Source organism: Perca fluviatilis, chromosome 15 (assembly GCF_010015445.1).
Source record: "Perca fluviatilis chromosome 15, GENO_Pfluv_1.0, whole genome shotgun sequence".
Lineage (NCBI taxonomy): Eukaryota > Metazoa > Chordata > Actinopteri > Perciformes > Percidae > Perca > Perca fluviatilis.
This window is the reverse complement of record NC_053126.1, coordinates 29,102,964-29,121,627: the sequence shown is the minus strand read 5'-3', so window position 1 is coordinate 29,121,627 and position 18,664 is coordinate 29,102,964. Positions and strand designations below refer to the sequence as shown.

General features: G+C 42.9%; 1 protein-coding gene across 1 annotated transcript; it reads right to left on the bottom strand.

The window, feature by feature from the left end:
• Positions 1-2,611: 2,611 nt before the first annotated feature.
• nags (N-acetylglutamate synthase) lies at positions 2,612-16,964 on the bottom strand. The gene is made up of 8 exons (XM_039825913.1): positions 16,432-16,964; positions 14,358-14,638; positions 9,568-9,781; positions 8,509-8,689; positions 7,603-7,642; positions 7,195-7,326; positions 6,677-6,859; positions 2,612-3,111 (listed from the first exon to the last, which is right to left on the bottom strand). Exons 1-8 carry the CDS (start codon positions 16,798-16,800, stop codon positions 2,949-2,951), a joined length of 1,563 nt encoding a protein of 520 aa, XP_039681847.1. The 5' UTR covers positions 16,801-16,964; the 3' UTR covers positions 2,612-2,948.
• Positions 16,965-18,664: the final 1,700 nt, after the last annotated feature.

Here is an 18,664-nt window from a genome sequence, read left to right as displayed (position 1 = left end):
AGAACACTCAGAATTCAGACTTTAAACTCAGAACTCAAACACATTTTTCACACGTGGCCCTGAATCCTCTTCTGTACAAATATTACGGAGAATAGCCTGAACTGATGAACACGTCCAGTATTATTGGACTTCAATTTTAAAATAAAAAGATAAAAATCAGCTCTGAAAACTTAGTACTGCTAATAACTTTTTACCTAAAAACACACAGGCGCCTCGACGCAGCGACTCTGATCTCTCTCTCTCTCTCTCTAAGACCAAAAAGTATTGACTAATTGGAGCCCAGACGCAATTTTGTAATTTTCTAAATTTCTGATCCTGTGACTAAAAACAGAAAATTGGAAAAACAGTTTAAAGATCAAATTATTTTTATTTGTCAAGGCGGAAAAAAAATAAAAAATTGTATATTGGAACCCATTTTTCAGTTTTTCCAAATTACCGTTTGTGCTTAGAAAATTGAACTGATAAGCGTTAACAATGACCCCAGAGGCCCATTCGGTTTACTAATCTAATATAATTTTTAAAAGGCTAAATGAGAAAACATTGGAGAACCCTTTTGCAATTATGTAAGCACATAATGTAATCTGAAAACTGCTGCCCTGGTTAAAAAAAACAATGCAACTGATCTCAGCTGGTATTCTGTCTATAATGGAGTGGAATGGAAATTTCTAAGTGACCCCAAACTTTTGACCGGTTGTGTAATTTCCTATATAAATAAAACAAATAATGTCTCCATTTCATGCATTTTGAATTTCACCATTAATAATCCAAAACCGCAACTGTCAGGAAAACTGATATCAATGGTGAGGTATTTCAGTTTTCCTGACAGATGTCACTGTTTCACACACAGAGCGACAAAGTAGAAATTATGATATTCATTTTTATTATGATAATTTCTACTCTGTGGCTCTGAGTGTAAAACAGCGATCATCGTACATCACGCTCTCTCTTCATCTCCCTGCATTTGGGCTCCGATTGGGACTCCATGGTGCCTTCAGGTGCATGTCGGTAAACTAATGGTGCATTCAATTGTGCCACAAACTACCCTTCTGCTATTTAGTGGCTCTTATTGTGGCATATTCCTGCTGGAAGTCAGTGTGGGAAGCTTCCGAAAACTCTCCAGGAAACTGGACATGAGCTGTGTAGGGTTTGGTCTGAAGTGCTTTATTGATAGTATGATTTTAATTAATTCATTAATTCGAATTCTCCAGTTGGCATTTCAAGGAATGCATGGAAACAGGGGCAAGGAGAGCTTCGTATTCCGACCAGCTGCCAAAAAAAAAAAAAAGCTAGTGGCTTCTAACTTTAACTGGCCGCAATTCTGCCAGCCAAAAACAACAAGAACCTGGCTAAAACTATGCTTCTGTCTGTCATTTGTCATTTATGAATTTGTCTGAAAACATGAATACAAATGAAAGGTGTTCCTCAGCTATTTAAGAAGGATCTGCAAGTGATAATAAAAAACAAATTAAAAAGCAAAGGACAAAATGAGCAGAAGCTAAGATTTACCTTCCTTCGGGCTCCTAAAACGCTGCATCCCACAATTCCCATAATGCAACTCGATAGGGTCTTACGTCAGTCCCCGCCTAAATCGCTAAAATCCAAAAACTGCAAAAATAATAATAATTAAAAAGACTCGAGTCTCGAGTCTGACTCGAGTCTGTTCGGTGTGTTCCGTGCCGTTGTCCGTCTGAGGGGTCGTCGGCCTTCATTTTGGCCGATTTGACTTGTATAATCAGCGGGGCGGGCACTGCCGGCAGTTGGACTCAAATGACCAATCTGATTGGTAGAGTGCTAACCCGGAAATGGCGAGCGGAATGAGCGTGACTAGAGTCTCTCAAAATCTGCCGAAATTCTTTTAAACTGACCTTTGTCGATCTGAAATGAAGACAGACTCAGCAACAGCACGGCCTCTTAAAATGTTTTCAGAAACATGTTTCGGTGAACTATTTTAGTACAATATGAGATCGTATTCTGAACGAGTCGCCATGACAGTCTCTTTTTGAATTTCCGGAGAAACCAGACCCATGTGACGCGTTCGTCCAATCAGCTGCCGGTTTTCATTTTTAGGCGACAATACAGATTAGCGCTGCCTGCTGTTATGGAGACGTATTGACTGAATGAGCAGGTGGTGTTGCCCGTTTAAAAAGCTCTCTGCCGGGGGGGTGGGGGCCTGGGTAGCTCACCAGGTTGAGCAGGATGGCTGTACAAAAGGTTCAGTCCTTACCGCACTGGCTGCGGGTTCGATTCCGACCTGCGGCCATTTGCTGCATGTCATTCCCCCCCTTTCCTGCCTTCAGCCGTTATATCAAATAAAGGCCTAAAATGCCCCAAAACTAATCTTTAAAAAATTAAATAATAACTCTACAGAGTAACAGAAAATACCAAACAACAGTTTTTTTTTTTTTTGAGTGCCCCTTTAATAACACCTGTATTAAACACTTAATTGGCATTCAAAATAACTGATCTCAAAAACCGGACCGACTGTGTTTGTGAGGGCATACAGTACTTCTTATGTAATTATATTTAAGCTCGGTTTCCCCGGTCCATAAGATTTGTCCATTTCGGGTTAAAAACATTAGTTTTGTCTGGATAAAAAACATTTGCAAAAATAGAGCGCAAAAGTTGCCTTTTAAAATAGAGAAACCGTAGCGTGTACATGGCGTGTGTTTCTTAGCAACGTGAGCTTGCCTCTGAAACCCTCCGCTCTAATCGCACTTTGAGCTAACTATAACTTTAAAGATAGAGGGGTGATTTATAGCTTGTCTAAAACCCTGACCCTAACCCTGCATGTATGACATTCTCACTGGAGCTTTGGTTTTCAAGTTTCAAGGTATAAGGAAAGTCCAGTCATTGCAAAGAAAAAAAGTGTAAACAATATCCGTAAGCGGAGTTGAAGGGCTACACGAGGCAGCAGCAGCCGCCGCCACCGCCGCCGGGAGGAGGGAGGTTCAGGATCCGGCGGGGGAGGTGGGAGGCGCGCAGGCGTGGAAAGAGTCCGGGAGGTCCTTGGCATACTCTACCAGCTCGTAGGAATCTCTAATGTCTGTCAGACCGAACCAGAAGACAGTCCACGCCCCATTCACAAAGCTGCCATCGCAATGTTTAAAGTACCTGGACAGACCGAGAGAGAAAGAGAGAGAGAGAAAGATCACACGTCAAATGTCACTTTGTTTTGAATTCTGTAGCTAGACCAAGGGCCCTATTGTAATAGCAAAACCACAAATGCAAAGTAGGTAGGTCTTGGGCCTCGGGCCATGTGTCTCACAACACACCTGCTACCTTGTATGTGCAGCAACGCAAGGTAAGGTGGGATTAACAGTTAACCGACAATAGGATTTTTGACCGATTAGCCAAATATGATCAGTTAAACCAATATTAAAAATACAGTTTTAAAAAAATGTCTTTTGCATAATGAAAATGTAAACAGGCTATACAATCTATTTCTTAACTGCTAATTAACTTGCTAGTAGGGCTACACAGTTAATCGAATTTTAATCACGATCACGATTTTGCGTGATCGAGCGATATTTAAAGTGCGTCATTCCGTTCATAGAACGCTCCTTATCAAAGTTTTTGCAAAGCCAATCTAGCGCTCCATAAACCACTGTCTGATCGCGTGCCTCCATGAGCCAATCAGAGTTGTTCCCCGTACCGCGCAGCTTAGTTTCTAGATGTAGACAGTCACAGAGGACAGAGTAACGTGAGGAAAATTCCACAACAGGTAGCAGTCGGTCATTATAAGTCGGTCACGATGTTTACCAGTTTACCAGTAAACGCAACATTTTGTCCCGTCTGTGTTGTTTTTCAGACAACAGCAGTGACCATAGTGCTAGTTTGAGTCTTTTAGCTCATAGCTTTAGCAGCAGACTGTTGGACGTCCCGCTGTTGGAATCCTGTCACACTACACCGTTTAGCTGTCAGCATTTTAGCCGTGTTTAATCCAGTTACTACTGTGGCTAAAGGTAGGCTAACGTTACCTGCTGTGTAACGTGTTATTAGTGTTTACTAGCGTGACATGCAGCGATGTTTATGTTGCTTGTAACGCGGGTTTCGGAGCATCAGAGCGCAACGCAGACATGTAAGTAGCAGTGTAATGAGACACCGAAATCGAAAATTCGTCCGGTAGATACCTTACGGGTAACGTGTATGTGTGGAAAGCGGTCGCACAACAGCTGAAATGGCTCCTTCACAGTATCCTTCAATAAAGGAGGAATGTAGCACAATATAGATGTAAAAGCAGTTGTAATTAGCCTATGTGACAAAATTTGTTTTGGTTAAAAATCAACAAATAATCGTGGTAATTAATCGTGATCTCAATATTGATCAAAATAATCGTGATTGTCATATTGGCCATAATCGTGCAGCCCTACTTGCTAGTCCTAACTTTGAACCAGCAAGTTGCGTTTTAAGCTCCTCTTTTTTTCTGCGTGTGGAGAGCTACGTGACACATGAAACTATATCGATGAGGACCGGCGAGATAAATCGGCCGTCCGAGAGTACAGCAGGCAGGCACACAGCTGAAAAACTGCAGCTGGAGGCGCTGGAGACAGGCTGGGACATACACGCCGCGGGCCGCTGTGGACTTTCCCACAGTCGTTCCCGAAAGCGGTTTCAGGAAAGTGGCTGCGTGTGTCCACGACAATCCACAGAACATCAACACCGGTACAAGCCTACAGCTGTCGGCCGACATGGAGCGCGGAAAGTGTGTCAGAGCCTCCCGGACACGGTGAGCTGAGACTCCGTTTCCTGCTTTTCGGTCAACGGTTAATGATCGCTTAACATTTTATTTCATCGTGCTTTCTTTTGGAAGGCTGGCTGCCAAAAATCGCCACTTACTAGCTTGTAATTAGCCTGAGGTAAACGCTAGCTATCAGTAAACAGAAGTGACGTTTGGCGTCTGGTGTGTGCGCCAGTGTTTATGTGTGGCGCGTTTGCAAGTAGCTGCAAGTTTACACTCGTCTCGTATCTTTGGTCTAAACTGGGACTTTACGCCTTTGCGAAGATTCGACTTTGCCAGTCGAATCACGCTCCTTCGATCGAAGCATTGAATATTCCACTATTTGGGGTCACCCTTAGTATCTACTAGAATAAGAATGTAAAAGGTTTCCATATGAGACCAAGTGTGTTTTGGTGTATGCTTATTGCACAGAGTTGTGTGCTTAGTGCGTAGTTAAAGGTCATGAGTCAAGTGAAACAGGAACAGGATGTACCGCTTCGCGTGAGAGCAAATGAGGACGAGACATAACACAGTGGGCCCCACCCTGGCGGCTGTTGCGTGAAGAGAACAGTCCCTGTGCTGGAGAAGAAGAAGGGGCCCCGAGAAAGAAAGTATAAGAGATGAGGGGAAGGGTAGATCGGGGCTCACAAGATACGTGGGCCGGCTCCGTCTTTTTGTCTGTTGCTAGGGAAACTTAGTCTATGCGTGATTTGTGATCCCACAGATCTGTGTATTGTAACTCCGATGCTTGACTGATTAAACGAATGTATTTGACTTCATCTTATTGTCTTATTTGGCTCGTGCTTAGGATCAAAGTAATACCAATTGCGAACGCGCGGGGATATATAGGTCTTTTATTGGAGTCAGACACATTGTCTCAAATGGGGGCACAAAGGAGGAAATCCCCAACACTACTGATTTACAGTCATGTATTTTGCCAAGCAAGTCTATGGGGAAAAAAGAAAAAAAAAATCTTATTTTTGAGCCCCATGGCATCACCTGACGGTCCAGGAGTTGTAGTTCCCCTGTCTGGCCGCTTTGTTAAATTGGCTTCAAAGCCCGGCGCACTTCCCGCGGGCCCGGTTTCAATCAGATTCTATTTCAGTCTTAATTATACTGTCTCACATTGCAAACGTTCACATCATTTTGTAAAATGTGACACAGCAACATTTGAAGCGTAAAACTTTTGGCACTTTTGCTTTAAGAAAGTTGGAAAAGGACACACAGGACTGATGAGCCACTGTAATCAGACGAGCCGAGTAAAAACCGACCCGTCTGAGGTGTGTAAAAGTGCATGTGCTTATTCTGTGGTGTCATTTGCACGCAATGTAATGAAGGTAAACACTGTGGATGACTCGGACTCGGCACTCAGAAGCTGCAGATACTTCGACGCGCGCACGCGCGTGCGTGCATGCTGCCGGTGTATTAGAGTGCGGATCGGGCCGCATTTTTCTGTCCGAGCCTGGCCCGCGTCCGACAGGCATTAAGATATTTATGTCCAAGCCCGACAGTTAAAATCTCTTTTTTTTTTCTCATACTAATGACACGTGTACGTTTGTTTGTGAGGAAAGCCCGCTTTAATTAAGCAACTGTAGGAAGGCCTTCGGAAATGTCAACAGATGAGCGCATCAGCGCACACACGGGGCAACAAGCACACGTTAACACAGGCGCGCACCTACGTAATAAGCTTTTTTGAAATTTAAAATGTTCAACGCCTTATCGCGCTGATGTGACCGAGCCCGACCCGAACCCGAACATCATTTCTAAGTATCTGTCCGAACCCGGCCTGGACAGACGGGCTCGGTTCGGGTATCCATCCTCTAGTGTGTATGCGTGTGCGCGTAGTCAGTGCTGGAGCAGCTACCCCAGGATGACCCAGACTACGCCTACAATATGGGCTGTCTGCTTTACCAGGATGGCAAGTATGAGGAGGCCTGCGGGAAGTTCACCGTCTCTTACCAGGGGTTGATCCTATTGGTGGCTCTGGACCTCCAGAACAGTTTGCCCAGGTCCTGTCTGACACACTCCCACAGGATGTGGCTGGTGCCCTGGCCCTGCTTGCTGCTGCTCACCACAAACTTGTCGAGGTAGGGGGTGCCGCTGTTCACCGGCTCCATGGTGACGATGGCTGCCGCGCTGTAGCTGGAGGCGACAGACGGATACAGCATGTTCAGGAGAAATTATATTTCACAAACATACACACACAGGCCTTTGTTTACTAAAGGACGATGGGATGCAGATTATATTACTAACTACTGTTTGAACATAAAACATTTTTTTCAAATACCATATACATACATTTAAGGCCTGTTGAAAATCCCTACACATCATTGACCATTATACATTTTAAATAAAGACCAAATATAACTATTTACTTGAGTCTTTGTTGTTTGATAACCGCTAAATAGAAAAACAATTTGTATTTAACGTTGAACCCTGCTAACAGTGATCTGGTGGCCATTTTTATTTGCACACACCCTTCAGAGAGGTAGATGGAGTGCAGTCGTCCTTTCAGGGAGTCGACGTAGTCTTTCCTCAGAGTTTTATCAAACGACTTATTGATGAGAGCCAGCAGACGGTCTACATCAATCCCATCCAGAGAGCTGTACCTACACACACACACACACACACACACACACACACACACACACACACACACACACACACACACACACACACACACACACACACACACACACACACACACACACACACACACACACACACACACACACACACACACACACACACACACACACACACATTTCTCTAAATCCAGTAGATCAGTCAAATGCAGTGTGTGTTCTCGTACTTTTTACGACTTTAGGGTTACAGGTCAGATTACTCGTGTGTGCTTGTGTGTACGTGTGACGTGAAGTATTTACCGATGTATCGGGTCTCCATTTTTAAAGAGTGTCCCCGACCCTGAGCCAGAAATACGGACAGAAAGAACAAGCAGGTACAGAAATGGTAGTTAGATATAAAGTCATGTTAATCATTTTTGGGTGGTCATAACTACACTCCCTCCCTCCCTCCCTCCGTCCCTCCCTCCCTCCGTCCCTCCGTCCCTCTTGGGTTACAGCTCAAAATAGACAGCTCTCCATGCATGTGTCTACATTTGGGGGAAAGTCAGTGAGTAAGTTTACATGCACACACAATATTCTTAATTTGATACAGGTCAAGTAAACAGCATATTCCGAATAAGAACTTTTTTTTTTTTTGCATTTTCCAATTAAGACTAGTGGGATATGCCAGTATTTGGGGGTTTTATAGGCATTCTTTAGACTATGTATATAGCGCATTTGGAATATGCTTCTCAATCTGGATTTTTACGGCAGTTTACAGCACCTAGCCCGTTTACGGCATACGGTCAGCTCTGTGCATCGCTATGGCTGTTGTACACAAACCAGCCAGGCAACAGTTGGCACGGCCGCGGTAGGGATGCACGCACAAAAGAAAAGAAGGAGAAACACAGCTACTTCTAAACATGAAAGACTTGGATATCAATAGGCTCGTGGATATCGCAAACATCGCAACGCCGACCTTGTCAAGACAGACGGGAATGAAAGAGGGAGGCTGTGTTCGCACGGTTAGAACACGTCGGCAACCGGTGGAACATTTTGAAACTAAATCCTATTTCGAAACTAAATCCTATTTTGCACGGCTGCATCTTCATTAGCCGTGTAAAACAGCTTAGTCAGAATATCGTCTTGAAAAAAGGCCCTTGTTGTGAAACACCCGGAATATTCTGTGCATGTAAACGTAGTCAGCGAGTGAGTCGGCGTTCTCGCCTCTGTGGCTGAACAGCTCGGTCAGCAGCGTGTCCGCCGAGGTGATCACGGCGGACGACTCCGTCAGCAGCTGGTTGAGGAGTCGGGCTATGGCCGTCACTCTGCGCCGCTCTGCGCCGCTCAGCCACGCCGCCGTGGACAGACTGGGCAGGTCGCTAGGCAACGACACCGTGTCCAGCACCTGTGGCACAAATGCAAAGTGTTCAGGAGAAGTTGTACGACACCTTTTATATACACACGGTATCACACAATGTCTGACGAACCTGGTACACACACACACACACTATCTATATATATCAGCAGACCCAAACAGAATCTGCAGAATTTAGCGGACAGTTTTTTGGCTTGGGATGAACATGCGTTAACATTCTGAGGTTTTTTTTATTTTATTGGTTTAAAATCTGCAGATTCCGTGTGGCCCTGTATATCGGGGATTCAAACACATGTATGGTGAAAAAGAGAGAGCTGGGGGGAAAAAACTAAATGTGACAATGTAATACATTATATTACACATATATTGACAAAGGCCTTATGTGCTTAGATAAACAGAAGATTCTATCTATTAAATATATGGAACAGTACAACAAAAATGCTATTGGTAAAGAGCAATTTGGTTATATTTTTATGGAGTTTTTGTTAAATGTACCTATATAGTAATATATGCATATGGGGTATAACTTTAGCACCCAATTATTACAAGTTGGTGCAGTAAAAAAAAAAACAAGAATTAAGAATAATGTAGTTGTAATGCAATGTAAGTTTGCTGGTAAATAAGTTTTTTTTTTATTGCCTATGTTGAAATGTATGTATGTATGTATATATATATATATATATATATATATATATATATATATATATATATATATATATATGAGTTTAGCATATCATTTGAAAAACAAAACCTAAAAATATACTACTCTTTGGATCTGGACGATTCACACAAGTCGCCCAAATTGGCGTGGAAAAAGCAACATTCGCCCAGAAAAAAGCGAGTTGCTTGCATCCCTGTATCTTCTATGTCTATGGAAACCGAGTCAGAGCCAACGCCAACTGCCGTGCCTTGTTTTCTTGGCTGCGGAGGCCTCCCGAGTTGTTCAGGAACATGACTTTGTGGGGTTGCAGAGCTCGGGCGATAGCTGCCGTCACATCCGTCGGGTCCAGCATTACCGAGCAACCTCGCCCGTCCCGCCCCACCGGACAGACCAGTGGGATGGTCCCGCAGTTCAGACTCCACTGGAGGAGGCTGGTGTCCACGGCAATGGAGGGTGGAGCACTGTGGGGGAGATGAAAAAGGGGAAGAGGATGAAAACAGAAGAGGTTCAAAAAAGGATGGGAAAGAAGGTCAGGATGAAGAGAAACCATGAAAGGATGGGAAGGAAGCGGTGAAAGAATAAAAAAAAAAAAAAGAAGAATTGCGGTGCAATTTTTAAACAGTGGTTCTCAACCTTTTTTGTGCCAGCGCCCCCCTATCCATTATCCAGGTCCCTAACGCCCCCCCATCAAATATTATGTAGGCTAATTGCCCCGAATATTAATGATTACGCCCTAATATAGGCCTATTATTGTTGTTACTATTGTTATAAAAAATAATCAATAAATCAAATCATTGAATAACAAACAACACATGTATTAGTTTCCCAGGTATCAAAAAAGCCATGTGAATAGCAATATTTACGGTTTTTTTTTTTTAAATGCAACCATTTGACATTCAAATTAAATAACAGCAGCCAATCAGAACTACTAGATATGTAACATTCAAACTATAATTAGGTATTATCAAAAGGCCTGCTGCATGGTGTGAACCTCAGCACCTTTTGAAGGTGACTATAATTTAATAATAATAATAAAGAATACAACAGGTACGGCGCACCACCCTGCGGCGATTGCTATTTTTTTCTGAACGCAGCTTCACACTGAAATACGGGATCTCATTTAAGACGATGCTCGGCGTCGTCACGTTTCCATGAAGGCAACGGAGCGCGCCAAACAATGATACACCGTCTCGTCCATTTGCAGTGCCGTGAACTGGCAGGTTTTAATGTTGCAGAAAACAGTTTTTTGCAAGTAGTTTAAGTGTAAACATGTATTGTTATTGTGAATCTTTGGTTTAAACTAGCTTTCAAACAAACGCCCCCCAAAGGGGCACCTCAAGCGCCCCCTTTCCAAAATATTGCTTCCAACGCCCCCATCATCTTCTGAACGTCCTGAACGCGTGATCGTTAAGAAACACTGCTTTAAAAAACCAATCACAATCGTCACGGCTGGCTACGACGGCACGCGAAACGAATGCCTCGCAAAATAGCCTCGGGAGGAACTTGTTTTGGTGGAACGTTAATGCCGTTCAAAAGTTGTTTTAAGCCCTATTCGCACGGGATAAGTATTACCTGGGGACCTCTTGTAGTTTATAAATTACCCCCACACATCTGTATTTCGTCTGCGGCATTCACACGGGATAACTGAAGTCTGTATTTTACTCAAATTTACAGACATTATCCCCGGATATGATGTCAAAACTTTTCATTTATAATTGACAACGCCCGCGCAGTTAGACCCCAAATCACAGAGATGCCGATTCGCACGGGACTAATATTATCACAGGACCTCCGTTTTCGGCGAAATATGGTAGGTCATTTGCGGGGGAATTATTACTTTACAAATTACAGACATGACCGATTCGCACGGGATTAAGATCACAGACAACCTCCGCGATTATTACAAATGACTGGAGGTCACCAGGTAATACTTATCCCGTGCGAATAGGGCTTTAGACAGATAGTCTAGCTAGCTGTCTGGATTTACCCTGCAGAGATCTGAGGAGCAGTTAAACCATAGTCCTCAGAAATCCACCGGAGTTTAGAACGCCGACACAAAGAAATAGGAAGGGGACGGACATACGGGCGGAAAGAGCACCGGAGCAATCCCGGAAGTGGAACGTCGTGGATATAGACTACCTAGTAGCTGGCTTAAACATAGTTAAAATGTCGACAGCTAAACGGTCTTAACATGTGGCTGTATTTCACTGGAAAGGATTCCAACACGACACAACAACAACGGAGACGGGACTTCATGGTACGTTCAAGTCCTGCTCTGTAAGCTTGTGTTGCATTCGTGAATCGTACCATGAGTTGAGTGGATCGTCGGCTCCTTAGAAGGAAAACAAGTGTCACGTTAGGGAAAGAACAGATGTGGCCGTCAAAACGCCAGTCTGTCCGCTGTGATTTACTTTTGCAGACCTTTTAGGTTTTCCAATAACTTTCTAATAATAACAAAATAATAATGATGGGTTGTTAAACAGCTTTAAACGGTGTTTTTAGGCACACACACCACAACTAAAATTAGCTAGGTCTTTATACAGCCAAACCAGTAGGGCTTATTCACTCCCATTCAATTTCACAGAGCCAGGTACTAAACGACATATCTAACAGACAAGTTTTGTTCTCTCATCAAAGTGTCATAGGGTTAACCCTAACGCTCATAATGTGACAGCTGATGATAAGTCGTCCATATAAATTGGTGGGGGGGTGATGGTGATGATGTTTTAACCATCGATGATTGGCTGGATACATTCCAGGTTTTATGCTTATATACGCTGTATTCTATGTGGGCTTATGTGATCATTTTAGCATATGTTTTGCAAAGTTTCAACATATGTATCTTATTATTAAGCATGAAAGTCCATAAAGCCAAATCACTTACTTACTTAGTCCGTGTTCCCCTAATACTGTATCTGAAGTCTCTTTTATATAGACCTTAGTGGTCCCCTAATACTGTATCTGAAGTCTCTTTTATATAGACCTTAGTGGTCCCCTAATACTGTATCTGAAGTCTCTTTTATATAGACCTTAGTGGTCCCTAATACTGTATCTGAAGTCTCTTTTATATAGACCTTATTGGTCCCTAATACTGTATCTGAAGTCTCTTTTATATAGACCTTAGTGGTCCCTAATACTGTATCTGAAGTCTCTTTAATATAGACCTTAGTGGTCCCTAATACTGTATCTGAAGTCTCTTTTATATAGACCTTATTGGTCCCTAATACTGTATCTGAAGTCTCTTTTATATAGACCTTATTGGTCCCTAATACTGTATCTGAAGTCTCTTTTATATAGACCTTAGTGGTCCATAATACTGTATCTGAAGTCTCTTTCCTGAAATTCAGCCTTGGTGCAGAATTACAGCCACTAGAGCCAGTTAGAGCTTTTATATTTGCCATTTCTGTGTCTGTAGCTTTTGAGGAGGAGAGAGGGGGGGGCAAGGTGGAGGGTGGGGGTGTGGCCTTGACCAACCACCTTTAAACCTTTAAGACACTTTGCTGGTTTGAAAGCCATGATGTCTCTCTCTCTCTCATGGGTGGGCCAAATTCTCTGGGTGGGCAGAGCAGAGAAAGGGGAGGTAACCTTTCCCCTTATGACCTCATAAAGAGAAGATTCCAGATCGGCCCATCTGCGCTTTCATTTTCTCAAAGGCAGAGCAGGATACCCAGGGCTCGGTTTACATCTATCTCCATTTCTAGCCACTGGGGGACCATAGGCAGGCTGGGGGAACGTATATTAATGTTAAAAAAACTCATAAAGTGACATTTTCATGCCGTGGGACCTTTAAATCAGTCGTACACACATTACTGTCCAACTTCTATCTGTGGACACGTTGCTAAAGTGTTTGTATGTGCAAAAATACCGCATGATATGTTCATCAACTGGTATTGCTAACAGTGGCTAACCTGGCTGAAGCAAACCCCAATGTGAAATAACGTTTTTTTGTTGTTGTTCTGGAATACGGTCAAGTCTGGTGCGATGTCTTTCCCAGCTCCAGCCTCCGTGGTAAATGGAACGCAGTAGAGCTGGGCGACATGGAGAAAATCAAATATCACAATACTTTTGACCAAATACATCGATGTCGATACTTGCAGCGATATTTATACGGTTGACTATTGGTGCTTTCGCAAAAAATAGTAACAATGAGTTGTGATGAATAATCACCAATAATGTTGATGCAAGGAATAAGTGGGTAAAGGCAAATAATAGAACAGCTAAGGTAAGTTCCGAAAATGACATCACTTTACTGTAATGCAGCCTTTAAAACCAGGAAAAGACAAGCAGTGTCATAACACGATATTACGATACGATGTTTCCTCTATGTTGATTTTGTAGTGGCGGCCCATCATGGCAAAATTTCTGCCACCACAGTATCAGAAATAGGGCTGTACGAAAAATGTAGTCGCGGTTGCCTTTTAAATTATCCTGCCGACATAATGCATAATGTGGCTGCCGCTCACATTGCAGTTTAACAAGTACAACTTTTCATGGGTTATTTGGCCCATCCAGTATAACTCCACATACTGTTGTGTTGATGTAGTTTATTGTCAAAATGTTCGCTTTCTTCCGAGTCGACTATTAAACGAACAGCTCCACCAAAAACGTCAGCGTGGTGAGTCCGTTCTAAGTGTAGACCTGTTGTAAGTGTAAGTAAGTGCCCAATAGTTCCTCAAAAAAATACAGTGCAATCACAACTGGGTTGTTGTTCGGACAGACCTGGCCCCACTGCTAAAAAAAACAAAAAACTTAAAGGAAACACTGCAATATCCAAAATGTAAGATGATATCTAGCCTCATATATATTGAGGTCGATAGAATATCGATATATTGCCCAGCCCTAGAACGCAGCATACAAACATGCTGCTGATTGGGTAACACTTCTGACACACCAAGCAAACAGGAGAAAACACACCTCCAATCCCATTGCGAACCATCATGAGGAAACATATCATAACCGGGAAACCATAGAAAAATTGCACACACCGTTTTCAGATTGAACGTGCCCCTGGTGCCCCCGGTATGTCTCAACACTCACCTGCTCCCACGCGGGGCTTCATGCAGTAGGAGGAAGGACTCAGCGGAGAAGAGTGGCAGGACGGTGGCCGAGTGCTGCTGCAGAGCCTCGGTCAGCTGCTGGCTTCGCTCCACCAGCCCTCGGGTGCAGCGAGACCAGGCCACCGGCTCGGTGGGCCCCGCCTGCTCGTACTCAGACCGACCCATCACCACCACAGGCTTCATATCCATCCGCTGCAGGAAGGAGAGCCCGAAGGCCAGACTCTGAACCATCTCCCTGCTGGCGAAAACTGAGCTGTCCACCTGGGAGAGACGGAGACAGACAGGCGCACACAGACGGACAGTGTTAGCACGGTCTCAAACTAAGTAGTTCTCTAAAAGTTTGTTAGTGTCAAATTTCGGTTCCAAAAGCAAAGTACTGATTATTTACATGGAGTCTGCTGGAGTTTGGTGATGGTGATTTCGGGGCTGTTTCATGTTAAACTAAAAGGATCTTACTCTTTAACTAAAATGTCTATCTCTGTAGGGATCCTTTCCATAATGTTGTCAGACACTTAGAATAATAATCTGAGTCTGTCAGCGGCAAAAACTGAACTTTTAGTGGACACTAACTGATTAATATACTGGACCAGTTTCAGAGATTGTTGTTCCTATCAGTTTGTCCCTGTAAGGGCCTTTTTCTTTTGCTGCCTTCTTCTTAATTTTTGCTCATAATTTCTCTGTTTAAACCATGGATGTATTAAGAGAACAAAACGCCTTAATGATAATTCCTTGAGCCGTCTTTCCAGCTCCGTGTCTGTGTCGCTCTGACACGGTTGCCCCTGGCAACCGATTCCATTCCCAAAATGGTGGACGGGCTCAGACCATTGACATATATAAAATGGACCAATAGACCCCGTTGCTCTGGACGGAGACCAGTGAAGGCTATTAGAAGCACTTTTCCGGTGATGGCCAGCTTTACTGCGCAGCCTCCAACTGACAGAGACAACGTAAATGTGACGTGAGCAACGTGTCTGAAAATTGGAAGTCTTCGGGTAGCTGTGCCAAGAGAAATCTCAATCATTCCCAATCTTACAGAGACGGAGAGTGTAGGTATATGTAAGGAGATAACATAAGCACAGGCTAATTATTGCTAACTAACATGCTAGTTAACATTAGTAATTAAACCTAACATAAGTCGAAACTGCCTGCGAGGAGCTTCTCCTGTACTATACAGTAAGTCACTTGGTTATGACACAATCGTTAGCCTATTTTTACAAAAACGCCTGCTACGGAGCCATAACGTGAGGTACAAGGTAATGGAGCCTTTTATACAATGTTGTGTTTCTTTAGAAATAAACAATGGACAAATAGAGTTTTTAAACGCTTCAGATGTAAAGTTTTTCACAGTCAGGTGATGTAAAAAAAATGGCGGTCAGCGGAATGCTAACAGGAGGTGATGGCCAGGTAGCAACAAAATGTCGCCAAAGATGGCTCGAGTTCTGAAGCAAAGCTTACCCCCTTGATCAGACACCTCCCAAATCGTGACATATGTCCTCATTCTCAATCGAAATTAGCACCGGATCGAAAGATTTTGAACGATGCCCAGCCCTACTGATTTGTGTGTGAAACCTGATTCAGCTTTGGAAGTGTCAGCTATCTTGTGTTTAATAAAGTTAACGTTACAGTTAGAGGTCCAATGTGGCGTTATTTTCTTTGTTTCACTGTTTACGAAAGATTACGAAAAGGGGATTTTAGGATACTCTAATGCGATTCAGATAAAAATATTTTACCTCTGATACTTTCCATCACTGAGAAAGTCAATTTTTATCACTTTCAAAAACATTGAAACAGAAGCACATCATTTATTTTTCCTCAAAATGAACATGAATTCGTAATATTTAGACTAGAAGGGCCCAATTTATCACTTTTAAGTGGCGACAATGGGCTTCCATATAATATAACTTAGTTAACTACCAAACGTCAATGAGTAGCTAGCATATTCATCCCAATAAACCAAAGTTCCTGGGATTTTATTTAAGACAGAAGTTTTGATAAGATCTTAATTAAGTGTACTTAGGCTAATACAAGCGTACCATGCCATAACGTTAACTTACCTCCAGTACAGCGAAGGCAGTAGACTGAGCCGAAGTCGCCCTCTGGAACTGAGTCAGCCAGTACCGAGCCTCCCGAGGGTTTCCACCAACTTCATTGAGAAAAGCCTTCACGTCCCGGTAAATCAGATTCCGGTTGGCCTGCAAACGTCTGTCTGCAGTGGAGAAATAGCCCAGCTGCTCCTGCTGGGCCAAAGCCGCGGTTTTTCCTCCCGTGCCGGCCGCGTTAGCGCTCATCATTCGGAGCTGTGGACTGAACATCTCCCGCTGACGCTGGCCGGAATTCCGGCTCGTCGAAGACGGGCTCGACAGGTACTTCCCTGCCTTCACCATGGCACGACAACCGGAGGCACCGCTGTTCACTTTGGCCATGTTTCTTCCTGAAGGAGTTCGGAGTCCCTCGGGCTGACCGCGGGAGTTAAGGAGAGCCGCATGAAGTCCCCGGCGGATGCTAGCAGCTCGTGGGCGAAGAGTGTTTCATTCAAAGCGGTGCTGCGTCGGCACATCTCACATTTCAGCAGACCAGCGCGTGGGGTGGGGTGGGATTGGGTGGAGGAAGGTCCAGGTACCCGCTTTGGGGTATGGAACTTGTTCATACCTCATTTACTTATTTAAATAAAATAAAAAATGCTAACATGTAACGTTATATGTTATGCTTTATGTTGTTTAACGTACATATCTAAAACAAAAAAAAAACATAAAAGGGCGACTGACAGACCCTTATTTAGTGGTTGTATAGGCCGTGTTTTTTTTCTGCTCCCCTTTTATTTACTGTACTTCTGACAAAAAGAATACATTTTATAATAATATATGTTTTTCTCCCGCAGTTTACACGCACTATTAAGAAATCATACTACCATAACAAATCACATGATTAAGTCAAACTCGCTATAGCCTAATAAATAGGCCTAATACACAGATATTTTACCAACTAAAATGATAATCCGAGGCAATTGTAGCAAGGGGCAGGGTATGGAATTAGATTAGTGCCAGTATAACAAAGAACAAAACATCAGTATCAAAATACGAAAATAGGAATTTATTATTTATTTATTATAATTTGAGAGAAAAAAAAACTCACTGAAGCAAAAAATGTCATCTCAAAAGTAAAACTTATAACTTAAAACAAAGTATTTGTGTAATTGTTTAAAATGAATGGTCTTTTACTCTTTTGATAATGTTCTGTTCGGTTCCCTATCCTTCTTTCTCTGATCCGACTTTTGCCCTTACGGTCGTCTTTGCAGTTATACGGCCAGCTCGCTCGTTTGAGCTGCCTGACTTCTTGTTTTGTTGTGTTGGAGGAAGCATTACCTTTTTACCTGTTCGAGTAAGAAGGAGCTTTACCGTCTCCAGGCTGTTCAGAACTCTGCTACAAGGCTTTTAACTCACATTAACAAAAGAGCACACATCACACCTGTTTTAGCATCACTTAACTGATTACCAGTCAAGTATAGAATTCAATTTAAATCCTGGTCCTTACTTTCTTGTCTTTTTGTCTTTTTAAGACTATTTTGTCTTTTAATGTTTTTAATTTGTTTATTAATGTTTTTAAATTGTTTTTAATTGTTTTCTTACTGCTCTTTAATGTTTTATGTAAAGCACTTTGAATTGCCCTGTTGCTGAAATGTGCTATACAAATAAAGCTGCCTTGCCTTGCCTTACTTTTAGAGCCCTGCACGGTCAAGTTCCTCCCTACATCTCTGACTTGATACAGCTTCATACTCCCACCCGTAGTCTGAGGTCATTAGGTCAGAGGCTATTAGTGGTTCCCCACACTCAGTTTAAAACTAGAGGGCATCTGTCATTCCAAGCAGTGGCTCCTAGGCTGTGGAATGTCTTGCCTCCCTTTCTACGTTGTGTAAATTCTGTTGAATCGCTTAAAAGCAATTGAAGACTCTGCAGGCTTTTAGTTAGTTTTTTTTTATGGTTGTTTGTTATGTTTTCTATATGTATTAACATTTTCTTGTATTTTAATTTGTTGTATTGTATTACATTTTGTTGTGAAGCACTTTGTGATTTTTTTTATCTGTGAAAGGTGCTATACAAATAAACTTTACTTACTTACTTAGTACCTTTGGGCTACATCCGGCAGTTCTTAAATATCATCATCGGTTCCTGCACCTGCTTCTCTTCCTCATGTCTTAGTCCTTCCCACCAAGGAAGAGTGGGAGAGACGTGAGGAAATCCTGTGAGGAAAGAGTAGAAGGAGGAAATGCTTTTTCTAGAGGGATGAGAC